At 45.0% G+C, this 13395-nt stretch overlaps 1 protein-coding gene and 2 non-coding genes across 3 annotated transcripts; all 3 read right to left on the reverse strand.

Annotated features, from left to right (window-relative positions):
• Window positions 1–4812: 4812 nt before the first annotated feature.
• Rps3 (ribosomal protein S3) lies at window positions 4813–10337 on the reverse strand. The gene is made up of 7 exons (XM_070034995.1): window positions 10260–10337; window positions 9132–9262; window positions 8914–9007; window positions 8007–8101; window positions 6549–6736; window positions 5714–5910; window positions 4813–4888 (listed from the first exon to the last, which is right to left on the reverse strand). The coding sequence occupies exons 1-6, from the start codon at window positions 10287–10289 to the stop codon at window positions 5717–5719; spliced, it is 732 nt and encodes a 243-aa protein (XP_069891096.1). The 5' UTR covers window positions 10290–10337; the 3' UTR covers window positions 4813–4888; window positions 5714–5716.
• Window positions 6014–6159, reverse strand: LOC138836661 (small nucleolar RNA SNORD15). The gene has a single exon (XR_011374979.1). It is a non-coding gene; the product is annotated as a small nucleolar RNA SNORD15 (small nucleolar RNA).
• Window positions 9382–9530, reverse strand: LOC138836662 (small nucleolar RNA SNORD15). Its single transcript, XR_011374980.1, has one exon. It is a non-coding gene; the product is annotated as a small nucleolar RNA SNORD15 (small nucleolar RNA).
• Window positions 10338–13395: the final 3058 nt, after the last annotated feature.

The raw sequence follows: 13395 nt of genomic DNA on the forward strand, positions 1-13395 counted from the left end.
CAGTGACAGTGATAAAATTGCTGGACAAGGAGGTAGCTCAGAGGGAACAAAGCACACCAGAGATTCTGAGCTAAGCTGTCTGTGCCTGAGGCTCAAAAGCTGGAGGCATTGCCAGGCCCATCTGCAGGCCCATCATTTGTACTAAGATTGCCTTTTGGAGTGTCATCTGCTCCCAGTACTCTCTAGCAAAGGTTGGCCCACACCCTCCCCATCTTCAAAGCCCCAGGGCTTTGACTGCAGGGTCTCTCTAGCTAGGACTGACCCATCACAGCCACAAAGCACCAGCTGAGTTCAGCTCACAAATTACCTCAGATTAAGGAGCCTGAGACCATCTGGACACAGCTGATAATGGCAGCAGGGTGGGGGATGGAGTCCCAGCCCCACTGATCCTGCCTGACCCTATCCCACAATATCACTAAGGACAAAACTAAGGCACCATGTTTCTAGCCTGCCCAGGAACAAGGCACACATCCAGGGCAAGCCCAGTACTGTGTACTTCATGTGCCAGGAAGTGACCTTCATGTCCCCAATGTTCTTCCTATTGCCTGTACTTCTGTTGCCCGTCTCCACCATCATGAGGAGCTGTGAAATGAGCTGGTCAGTGGGGTGGTGAGCAATGACAGAGCCAGGATTCGAACCTATTTCTGGCCATCTCAAAAGCCTATTTTCCATCCTGCCTCATAAATTGTTAATCTGACAACACTGTGTTGGGCACAGCAGTTGTGCAGGAGATATCATCATTTTCACATGGAAGTCTTACCTGAATGGATACTGTCCCTGCCTCTAGGGAGTCTTCAACTGGGAGACATAGTTTAAATGTGAGGACATCCACAGAAGCACCAAGCAAAGGGAAACAGCCCATAACTTTTAATGGAGACCATGTTATATATGGCCTCCCTGGCTTTTAGCCCCTAGTTCAATGTACTTTATAGGCTGCCCTCTAGGTAAAGGGGGGCCCCTTACCATTTCTCCTGTATGACCTCTTAGGAATGCATGTTTGCCAGACCCTCATCTGAGAACAGAAACTTAATGTGTTATCACATCACAGAAGTCACCAACCTAAAAAAGCTAGTATTTGAGGTTTGATTTCTTGTGGTACTGGAGGTTGAATGCCAGGCGTGAGCTACCACCGCACGGCGACCTGGAGGTTTTTTAAGTAGGTCTTGTGACTTGATGTTTTATTATTCTTTTATACTGCTCTTTAAAAGGAATGAAAATGTACTTTTATGTTAAAAACAAAAAAAACCTGGGCGCCTGTGGCTCATGCTTGTAATCCTGCTACTCAGGAGTTTGCGATCTGAGGATCATGGCTTAAAGCCAACTCAGGCAGGGAAGTCTGTGAGACTCTCCAATTAATCACCAGAAAACCAGAAGTGGTGCTGTGGCTCAAGTGATGGAGCGCTAACCTTGAGCTAGAGCTGAGAGACAGTGCCCAAGCGCAGAGCTCAAGCCTCATAACCAACAAAAACAAAAGCCAAAACAGTTAAAAAACAAAACAAAACAAAAACACCTTACAGGCCAAGGGAGCTGAGGAATTCAAAGGATCTAGCTCCTCTAGCTCAGCAGAGGGCTGTGAATAGGGTCAGTGGATGACCCACAAGTGAGGGTAGGATGAATCCATCAGTGCTTTTTGTTCAGGAATGCACCTGCCAGGCTGAACTGCTAGCCCTCTACAGCAAGAAGCAACTTTATTTGAATTTCAGAGCTACTGGGCTTCATTCATTGTTTCATTTGTAAAAATGAGGACATTGGCTCAGACAAGGCTTAAGCCAAGGCTCTCAGGTTTCTTGCTCCTAAAAATCAGAACTCCAGTGCTCATGCCCATAACCCTAGCTACTCAGGAGGCTAAGATCTGAAGACCAAAGTTTGAAATCAGATTGGGCAAGTAGTCTGAGACTTGCCAGTCCTGGGACTTTAACTTAGGGTCTAGGCTGTCCCTGAGCTTCTCTGTGCTCAAGGCTAGCACTCTACCACTTGAACCACTGACACTCCCGGCCTTTTCTGTTTATGTGGTACTAAGGAAATCAAAGCCAGGGCTCCGTGCATGCTAGGCAAGCACTCTACCACTAAGCCACATTTCCTGTCCTGTGAGACTCTTATCTCCAATAAACTACTCTGAAAAACCCAGAAGTGGTGCTGTGGCTCAACTGGTCAAAGTGTTAGCCTAGAACACAAAAAAGTTCAGGGACAGTGCCCAAGCCCCAGGTTCAAGTCCCAAGACCTGGGCTCCCCCCAACCCAAAAAAATCAGATGATGGGCTACTATAAACATTGTTCAAGATCCAAGAAAAATCATAGTTCCCCAAGATATATTCAAGGTTGAACCGGCTGTCAAATAAGGTTAATAAAGGAATCTGTCCACATTCCAGTTGTTGGAATGAAATTTGTTCCCAGTTCAGGGTTTAGAATTGTTACCCCCTCATATTGGTCATGCTGTTAGTATTGTCTTGTGTTGGTCTAGGGTTGGGCACTGACAATTTTTTTGCTAACATTCTACTTGAGCCACAGCTCAACTTCAAACTTTTTGGTTGTTAATCATGGACTTTCCTGTCCAGGCTGCCTTAAAGGCATGAGCCAGGGACATCTAGCTGTAAATTTAGTTTAAAAAATAACTATCTCTAAGGCTGAAGTTTTGACTCTAAAATGGGAATGACACCTGCCCATCTCCCAGTAGAAAGTGTAATCCCTATGGCCAGAACTTTACAGTGAGGGCAGGGAGGGTGCATCATGCTATTATATCCAAAAGCCAATGGATTTTAGAACACTCCAGCCTCTAGAAGGTCTTATACTTGGGAGTTACAGGTCCACTATCAGTGAAGCAGTGCTGGTGACAGCATAACTCAGGTAGTCTCTTTGACAAAGTGCTCTGACAGAATAAGGTGCTCCCTTTACTGTGGTCAACATTTTCAAAATTAACCAGCACTAGTAATTGAGGACAGGCTGACAAACTGGTGGTCATGACATGCTAGAATGAGGTAGCCCCCACCCCCCCAGCCCTGAACACTGTCCTCACCCTTTTTTTTTGTATTTTTCCTGGTTTATCAGTCAGTTTTATTTTGGTCCACGATCCTTACTGGCCATCTTTCCAAAGATCTCACTTGGTGCATCCCTCCCTTAAGCTTATTAGTTGAGCCTGTCCTTGGGGGAAGGACAGGGTACATGAAAAATGTCAACACATCTCATGTCCAAAGCCTTATTTTTGCCTGCTAGTTCTGGGACCTCACAGTATGGTTTTGGCTGCCTTACCCATTGGGGAGAGACTATATAATACACTGACAATTGTGATTTTTACATGTAACATTTTTTCCTCTTTAAATTGCAAATGTGCGGGCTGGGAAGGTGGCTCAGTGGTAGAGCGCTTGCCTTGAATGCTCGAGGCCCTGGGTTCGATTCCTCAGCACCACATAAGAAATAAAAGCAAAAAGCCGGAAGTGGTGCTCTGGCTCAAGTGGTAGAGTGCTAGCCTTGAGCTGAAGAGCTGAGGGACAGTGCCCAGGCCCAGAGTTCAGGCCCCACGACCGGACCCAAAATAAATAAATAGCTACTGTGCAGCAATCCTTTTTGCTAGAGTACCTCCTGGTGGCGTTGAACACTTTCACAACTTACCAGAGGGAAGACCACTTAATACAAAGGCTTCTAATGGGCTATGCCAGAATTACATTGCTCTATTTCTAGTACTCAGTAAATGTGAAAGTATTTAAAATTTTAATGTTTTAGCACTACAAAGTCATGTCTTAAACAAACCACAAGTTCCAAAATAAACACTGGGGCTGGACATGTGGCTTAATGGTAGAGTACTAGGTTTAATGACACACATAATAAACACCAACAGTATTACAGGAATAGAATTCCCATAAGGAATCAGTTTGACAGCTCACTTCTGAGGCATCACCACTGATTGGAAGTACTGTTAAAGGGGGGGGAAAAGGTAGCTTTTATATTTATGTTTAGGAGCTCCAACTCACCCTGAATCCTACTAAATGGGTCTACTGTATTAGCGATGTTGGCAGTTAGAGAACTCAGTAATAGCCAGTCCTCATCCTTGAGTTCTGCAGCTTTAACCACATGTTCTACTTCTAAAAACTTACAGGCTGTTTTTTAAAGGTAGATTGTTGATAGGAAAACAAATACTTTTTGTCAGTATGTTTTCAGCATTACTCACTCAAAATATTAATAAGCACATGTGTAGTAAAGTTTGGCCTGGTGTAATTCAGTGTAGTTGAGAAGATAAATCACTTACTAGAGATTGAGCATCTGTGCAGCTAGTGGTTTTTTTTCTTTTTAAAATAACTAGCCAAGCCACATCCCAAGCCCATGACAACATTAAGGGGAACTTTATTTCAACATCAGTCATATGGTTTTCAAGCCAACTTGTCCTTCACTATCATCACCTGAATAAAGTAAAGCATCCAATTTGTTACAAAATAGATACCAAGAGCAAATACTCAGGACAGATTACTATAGAATACCTATACCTAGGACAATATGACCAAATAGAAAATATTTCCTTATGCACCAGAAAAATATTAAAATGTATTTTCCTCTAGGCTGTAGATATAACTCAGTGATATAGTGCAAGAGACCTAGGTTAATCCCTCTTCTAAACCTGTGATCCTAAGGCACAATTAGCCATGATGCTGACCTGTAGCCATCAGCCTTTGATGTCTTATAGTGTATTTCTCTGGTCAGCTCTGCTTGGGTCCTCCAGTTCTGACCTTTACAAATCCCAAACAAGTCTTGGCTTAAGCTAAGAGGATACGCAAGGCTGTAGGCCAAAATCACCAATTACTGGACAGATAAGTCTAGTAAGGCCTTATGTCTTTGTACATGATTTTATTACATGTCTCTAGGGCAACATCCAGGTTCCAGATACAGCTGCCAAGGAGACCCTGAAACCAAATAAAACACAACAGTAAGAAAATAACCTGAGCATCAGATTCCTTCATTTACCAGGTATGGAGTACACACTCTCACTATGGATTTTCATTAAGATATGGATCAGCATTAAGATAAAAGAAGCACTGGGAGACAAAATTCTTATGTGGCTAGGGCACAAAGAAGGGGACTTGGTGTTACTATTTAAGAGAGCCCTGAAAGGGTAGAATAGCAAATTGGTGGAAAGAGTACCTTAAAAATCTCTACCAAAGGGGCTGGGAAGGTGGCTCAGTGGTAGAGTGCTTGCCTTGCTTGTCTGAGGCCCTGGGTTCAATTCCCCAGCACCACATAAGAACAAAAAAAAAAAAAGAGAAAACACTGGAGGTTAAGTCAACCTTGGCAATTAGTTACCTCATGCAAGTAATTATTAAAAAAAAAATCTCTACCAAATAAGGGAAAAATGTCAAACATGGCAGTAAAAGCAGAACCACCTTTTGGGGGGGATAATTTTGCTATACACAAAGCCCACACTGGCCTTGAACTCAGTCCTAAAACACCTCTACCTCCCCTCCCAAATGCTGAGATTACAGGCCTATATCACTAACCCCCTCACTAGGACCTTCTTAAAAAAAAAACAAAGAAAGGCAAATATCCATCCCCATCCCAACAGTTGTGGGAGGTTGAAAGATAGGATCCAGATTCCTATTTGTACTCTCCCACATAAAGCATGGGGATCCAATTTTAATTCCCAAGTGTGTATTACCAGTGCGAGATACCAGTACAGAAAAAAAGGAATAGGTTCCTGTTTGGCCTCAAGGATTCCCTGAAGACATACATACCTGTTATGCTGTAGGGACTGGCTGTGGCATGGCAGGTGGCTCTGGCTTCCCACCCTTCTGTTCTGAGATGGGGGTAGTTGGCAGGATCTCATCTTTAGGTTCCACAATGCTCACGTGGTCAGGCAGGGGCTTCTTAGGCCCAATCTTACCACTTGGGTCCCAGGGCAGCATGATCTTCACTTTGATGCCCAGCACACCTACAGGACATATGAGAATTAGGGCCTAGTTGGGTTTCCTGGCACCCAGCACCTAACAGGACAGGACACAACATTTTACCCAAGTATTGCTGGATTGGGTGGCCCTTCTCAGACAAATGCCTCTAAATCAATCAATGAACAGGACACTTTTGCCAAAGGAACCCATGCACAGCACCACAGAACATGGCACTGACAAGGACCAGAAGCAGGATGTGACCTTTCTGACTCGTCATCGTGTCATCACCGAAGGGTACAGATGCTTAATGACAAACCAACTATCAAATTGTCTCATAATACAATTTTAGCTAAGCCACAAATCCAAGGTATACACTTTTTTTTGGGGGGGGGGTCCGGTCGTGGGGCCTGAACTTGGCCAGGGTGCTGTCCCTCAGCTCTTCAGCTAGCGCTCTACCACTTGAGCCACAGTGCCGTTCCAGCTTTTTTCTTTTTGCTTATATGATGCTGAGGAATCGAACCCAGGGCCTCAGGCATGCAAGGCAAGCACTCTACCACTGAGCCACCTTCCCAGCCCCAAGGTATACACTTGTGCCTAGCTACTTCTAAGGTGAATTTTTCCAGAGGTGTCTACAAAAAGCAATCTGTTAACGCCTTTCGCCACAACATCCTCAACTGCTTACCCTGTCTGAGCAGCACATGACGCACAGCAGTGTCGACATAGTAGTTAACAGGGTCCCCACTGTGGATCATCAGGCCATCTACAAACTTCATAGACTTAGCCCTCTGTCCTCGGAGTTTCCCAGAGACCACAACCTCGCAGCCCTTGGCTCCACTCTCCATGATGAACCGCAGCACACCATAGCAGGCCCTTTGAAGAACAAGAAATCCACACTGCCAAAGAGAATTCACCTACCCCTCCCACCAATTTTAAAATGCAGAACTGGAACTTCACTGTTGTAATAGTTACTTTAGTGGAAAACAAACCTGACCAGAAAATAGCAATTCTCTTGTATGGCTATTTCCCTCGAACCAGGTACTTGCCAACTGTGCCTCAGCAAACCAAAAAATCCCTGATGACTAGGTCCTTCTCTAGCAATCTGGCGAGCCAAAACTGAGGCATGGGTATTTTAGAAATGCTCACCAAATTGTTCTCATGTTCAAAATTGAGAAAAATACTTAAAACCCCACTGGCCCCAGCCACTTAGTGCACCCTTTAGAATTTACCTTGATATTAAAGTGCTAGATAGGAAAAAAGACCTTATAGATCTCCAAGAAGCTTTTAAAATATCATGCTCTCACCCCCAACTCATTTAGTTTCCTGAGATAATTTGATAGCTAACCACCCCAGACACTTCTAAATTCTCATCCCCACTGAAAGGTAGTATAATTCCTATTTACCACTTAAAGAGAGGAGACTCAAGTGTCAATAATATGATTAGGAACCAGGACTTCCCAATCTAAATGTGCAAAACCTATATAGAGAGGGCTTACAACAGATGGCTGGGACACACCTCCATTTTCCTATTCATATTCTACTTTACAAAGTTGAACCGAAAAGCTTTCTACTGAAATCTTACTAGTAGGATTAGCTCCAGGGGAACCCCAACCTTTTCATGTTCTTTTTCTCTATTCACAATACTATGTATACACATCTCGAAGGTTTTAGTGTATAGATCTCAGGCTCTCCCTCATCAGACCATGCAGTGGCCTTATCATCCCCACCAGAGTGAACAATTGATGACTCTAAATGACTTTCTAGCTTGATTTGAATTTGTGGCATCCCACAAGTACTTAAGTAACAGCTTAGTAACGGGGCTGAATTACTCCTACTGCCTATCTGCTAAAAGGTCCTTCCTAAAGCCTAAAAAGATTAAAAAGGTCATCCTGCACAGTTCCATTTCTACTCTACTCCCAAAGCACACAAAACTCCTCCTGCCAAACTGTAGCACTGACCATCTCTTATAGGTTATTAGCTATATCATTTAGCCTACCAGTTCAGTAGGAACATGGATTAGCACTATCTTATTGACCTAACTGGCAAAAAGTAGATGATCTTATAACTCATTTGTTGACAAAAATGGCAGACATGCCATACTGATTCATACAAGAGCATGAGCAAGTCATCTCAAGATACTTACCTCCGCACAGCAAGCCCTCCAAGGAGTTTGTACCGCAGAGACTCTGCCTGTGCAATGGCACACAGTCCTCTTGTGGCCACTTTTTCGGCATATAGCTTTAAAGAGACAAGGCACATCCAGTTACCTTCACCAGTTTTCCAGCAAAAACCAGCACTGTCACCATACAAGGTTCTCTATGTATCACCATGTCCCTCAAACACTTTTTCTATACCCACACAGCACCGTAATACTAGGCGGTTGCCTTCCCACTACCACACTAGGGAGAGACTAGGAGGATTGCCAATCTATTCTATATATCATTTATAAACCCAAGTGAAATAGGAAACCCACCAGATTAAGCACACTGCTTTTTTTTTCCCAGTCCTGGGGCTTGAACTCAGGGCCTGGGCACTGTCCCTAAGCTTCTTTTTGCTCAAGGCTAGTGCTTTATCACTTGAGCCACAGTGCCATTTCCAGCCTTTTCTGTTTATGTGGTACTGAGGAATTGAACCCAGGGCTTCATGCATGCTAGGCAAGCACTCTACCACTAAGCCACTTCCCAGCCGCTTATTTTTTTGTTTTTGAGACAAGGTCTTGCTATGTAGTTCAGTCTAGCTTCAAAGCCTAAATCAGGAAGATTATGGTCCAAAGGCAGCAGAAGCAAATTTAGCATGACCACATCTCAACAAGCAGGAATGGTGTTCTTGCCCTGGGATCCCTTCTATACTTATATATCTATAGAGATGCAGGTAAAAGATTAAAGGGAGGGGAAGATTGAGACCCCCATCTGAAGAATAAAGCAAATAAAAGGGCTGAGGTAGAGCACATGCCTAGCAACCACAAGGTGCTGAATTCAAACCCCAGCACTGTAAAAAATAAAGAGCTGTTTCCAAATGCATGATAATCAAGATAAACCAGGACCACTCACCTCTACACTGCCCTCAGGGAAGCCAAACCTCTTCTGAACTACTGCAGTCAATTCCCGAATGCGACGACCCTTCTCACCAAGAACATTCTGTGTCCTGGAAGGGTGAGGGGAGGGGAAGACATTCATAACTTACAAAACCTCATTCATCTGCCAGGAAACACACACAGTTTTTAACAACAAAAGCCAAGATGAAGTCCAACCAGTTTTTAAGTTTTTACCTGGTGGCTAAGATAATGATTTCTGTCCTGGTGGGTGTAACTCGGACCTCAACTCCAGAGTAGCCATCTTCAGCCAGCTCACGAGTAAGAAATTCATTCAGTTCGGCTTTGAAGATACCATCAGCAACAAACTAGCCAGAAAAGCAAATTCCAATATTATGATATGGACAAAGGCTTACTTTCCTCTCAACTGGGGATTGCACCCTTCATCCAAATCCAATACTCTTGTTCCCATAGAAAATGAAGCAACCCTTCTCAGACAAATGCCTCTAAGTCATCTTTAGGAAGTTTCTTCCACCAGGTCCCTTTAAGCTATGCCACAGAACGCAGCACAGAGTGGGGCTATCTGGCCAAAGGTAATACTCCCAAGTCAGACTCGTCATCACCTCTTCATTGAAGGGTTGAAGAACTTGCTATTTACACATGCCAAGCAAAAAGCTGCCTGAAAATGGTGGGTTCCGTTTACTCAGCATAGCAAGGGCCACCGCTACTTGTAGCTCTCAAAAGACTTTTACAGCAGTTAAGACTTCAAACTGCAGACAGAACAACCCCGAGAACCCCGGCAACTTAATGTGACCTTACACTACTTGGGGACTGAGTTGATCAATCCTAACAGCACTGTGGTTTTAAACTTCAACATCTATGCGAAGTAACAGACACAAAGCTAATGCTGTTTACCTACTTCTCTAACTTGGGCTGACAAGTTAAAAGTCTGAAGGAACCTCAGCTCCCTGCACGGTCCCCGCGGCCTTCCTCCCAAGGCCTCTCCAGGGTCGGTGCTGAGACTTCATGTCACAAACTCTCAGGGCTCACGCGCTCAAAACGCCACGCGTATGCCTATTTTGTCGGCCAAAACCTGCTCACCAGCCGCTTCTCCGGAACAGGCAAGGAGAGCGGAGCTCATCTCCACCGGAACCGGAGAAACCCGTCTCTCCCTTCCTGCCACATCTCGCCCGTCGGCGCGGGCCTCGCACTCAATCCGCCGCCATCCACGCCCACCGGGAACGCCAAACGGCTGTAGCCGCTTCTTAGGGTAGGACACGGGCCCGCGGATCTTCCGACGACACCCTGAGAAGACCCTGGCCCCACGAGGCGCTGCGGTTGCCGGGAACAGGCCCGGCTGCTCACCTTCCTCTTCTTGGAAATTTGCACCGCCATCTTGCTGCCGCGCGCTGCAGAAAGGAAAAGAGGTAACTCGCGGGCGGAAGTGGGTATAAGGAGCGCGGCCTGACGACAAAACTGTGCGACACTGACGCCCACCAGTGCTCATGGGAAATGTAGTTTTCCGTAAAGAAAGCCTCTAAACCGGGTGCGGATGGCTCAGGTTTGTATTCTAGCTACTCAGGAGGCTGAGATCTGACGACCAAGGTTTGAAGCCAGCCCAGGCAGGAAAGCCAATGAGGCTCTTATCGCCAATTAACCATCAAAAAGCCGGAAGTAGAGCTGTGGCTCAAGCAGTAGAGCATTTATCCTTGTTTGAGAAAGCTCAGGGACAAGTGCCCAGACCCCAGGCCCTGAGTTCAAGCCCCAGGTCTGACATTAAATAAATATGTAACTATATTCATATATGACTTGGTAAATTAAGACAAGAAAAATAAGATGCAGAGAGTCACAAATATACAGATTTCTGATCACAACAGTGTGGATGTCTTTGGCTGAATACCAAGTCCCATAACTTTTTTTTGCAGAAGTCTTAGTGTCTCTTAACCAGAAGAGAAATCCATAGGGCCATTACTGTCACCTCTGGCCACATGTGGCTGCTGAGTAGATGAGATGGGACTAGTCTGAGTGGTAAAGAGCTGTAAGAATAAAATACACCCTAGATTTTTAAGTATAACAAATATAAAATTTTATACTGAGCATATATTGAAACAATATCTTTAGATATACTGATTAAAATAGGTTGTTAAAATCATGTTCACCTTTGTCATGTTGTTTTTTGTTCACATGGCTGCTAGAAAATTTAGAATGATATGTGTGGTAACATTTGAGTCTTCTGTTATTGAAAGCTTAAATATGATTAATTAGACTTTGCAAAGAACCACGCAGACATCTAGATACAAAAAACAAAGAAAGGTTTATTGCTGGGAAAGGGGGCTGGCAAGACTCCTTCTCACAAGGGAGGAATGAGAAGAAGCATGGGCTATTGTCTGGGATGACCTATATAACCTAGGGGGTTTAGGAGGGGTTAGAAGGAGGTAGGAGGCAGAGACCCTGGTATGGACGTGTGGGCCAGGGGCTTCATCATGGTGGACTAGGATTTGTGGATGCTGTCCATAGTAGATCAGGGTCCTGCAACTGCCCAGACCTAAAGGTCACTCTGAGGGGCTCTTGTTGCCTTATATGGTGGCAGCTGCCCCAGAGAAGTGCTATCCCAAGGTAAAGGGAGCTGGAAGTTGATTATTTACTGCCTTTACTATATGGGCCTGGTGTTGCCTAGGAAGGGGAAATGCTAAGCTGTAGAGAAGGGAAAGAATGGACTAAGCTGTGGGAAGGGACTCATTTCGCTAACAGTTACATTCTGTTGGACAATAACTTTTGTAATCTTGTAATCTTTGTAATCTTTTCAATAACAGAGATCCATAGTGTTTTCCTTGGTTTTGTGTCTATGAGATTTGATAGAGCAATTGGAAGAGGGTGGGTTACTAGTAATATTCACAAACTGAAGCAAACAAAAAGATTGATAGTGTTAAGAATCAGTCTTAAGCCACGTGGCTGTGGCTCATGTCTATAATCGTAGCTACTCAGGAGACTGAGATCTGAGGATCACAATTCAAAGCCAGCCCAGGCAGAAAAGTACCTGAGACTTTTATCTCCAATAAAAAGAAAAGGCTGAAGCCCAGAGTGCTGGTGGCTCAGGCCTGTAATCATAGCTACTCAGGAGGCTGAGATCTGAGGATCACAATTTAAAGCCATTGCTGGCTGGAAAGTCCAGGAGATTCTTATCTCCAATAAACCACTCAAAACCGGAAGTGGCGGTGTGGCTCAAGTGGTAGAGTACTAGCCTTGAGCTGAAGAGCTGCTCCCAGGCCCAGAGTTCAAGCCCCGCAACCAACAACAGAAGAAGAAGAAGGAGGAAGAGAAGGAGAGGAAAAGAAAGAAAGAAAAGGCTGGAAGTGGTGCTGTGACTCAAGTGGTAAGAGTGCTAGCCTTGAGCACAATGAGGGTCAAAGACAGTGCCCAGGGCTAGGAAGGTGGCTCAGTGGTAGAGCGCTTGCCTTGCATGCCTGAGGCCCTGGGTTCGATTCTTCAGCACCACATAAGCAAAAAGAAAAAAGCCGGAAGTGGCGCTGTGGCTCAAGTGGTAGAGTGGGACAGCGCCCAGGCCCAGAGTTCAGGACTTACTGTTCCAGGCTTTAGAAGCCAGAGTTTGATGCCTCTTGGCTATTTGGCTTGAAGGTTTATTTCTCTGGGCTTTATCTACCAGTGCCCAGCCCTTGGCAACAAACAACAAGGAGCAGTAAAAAGCTAAGAAGTGCTGAACATTGGTGGCTCACACCTGTATTCCATCCTAGCTAATCAGGAGGCTGAGATATGAGGATCACAGTTCAAATCCAGTGTGGGCAGGAAAGTCTATGAGATTCTTTTTTTTGTTTTGTTTTGTTTTGTTTTTTTCCGGTCGTGGGGCCTGAACTCTGGGCCTGGGCGCTGTCCCTCAGCTCTTCAGCTCAAGGCTAGCACTCTACCACTTGAGCCACAGCGCCACTTCCGGCTTTTTTCTTTTTGCTTATGTGGTGCTGAGGAATCGAACCCAGGTCCTCAGGCATGCAAGGCAAGCGCTCTACCACTGAGCCACCTTCTCAGCCCCTCTATGAGATTCTTATATCCTGTTAACTAGCAAAAAGTCAGAATTGAAGGTATAGCTCAAGCAGGAGACTATTCCCTTTGAGCAAAAAAGCTAAAGGAGAGTGTGAGGTCCTGAGTTTAAGCTTCAGTACTGGCGCACACACGTGTACATGCATGCTCTCTCTCTTACACACACAGAGTCTAAGAGGCTGAACCTTCTAGTGTTAGAGTTCTACAGGCCTTGAGTGCTGGGACCCTCAGCCCTACAGCAATGGCTGTTATAGCTCTGAGGCCTAGAGTGTTGGAGAGATGAGGGAGAAGGACAGCTATAGCAAAGCCCTGCCCAGGGCCAGCAAGGGTTAGGAGGGAGAGAGCAGGCTCACAGCCAGGCAGGGAAAACCAACTAGCTCTTCTTGAGGAGTAACATGATTGAAGGACCCAGAGACAGGAAGCTTGTCCAATTTAATTTTACAAGATG

Source organism: Dipodomys merriami, unplaced genomic scaffold, assembly GCF_024711535.1.
Source record: "Dipodomys merriami isolate MVZ:Mamm:240054 unplaced genomic scaffold, mDipMer1.0.p SCAF_25, whole genome shotgun sequence".
Taxonomy (NCBI): Eukaryota; Metazoa; Chordata; class Mammalia; order Rodentia; family Heteromyidae; genus Dipodomys; species Dipodomys merriami.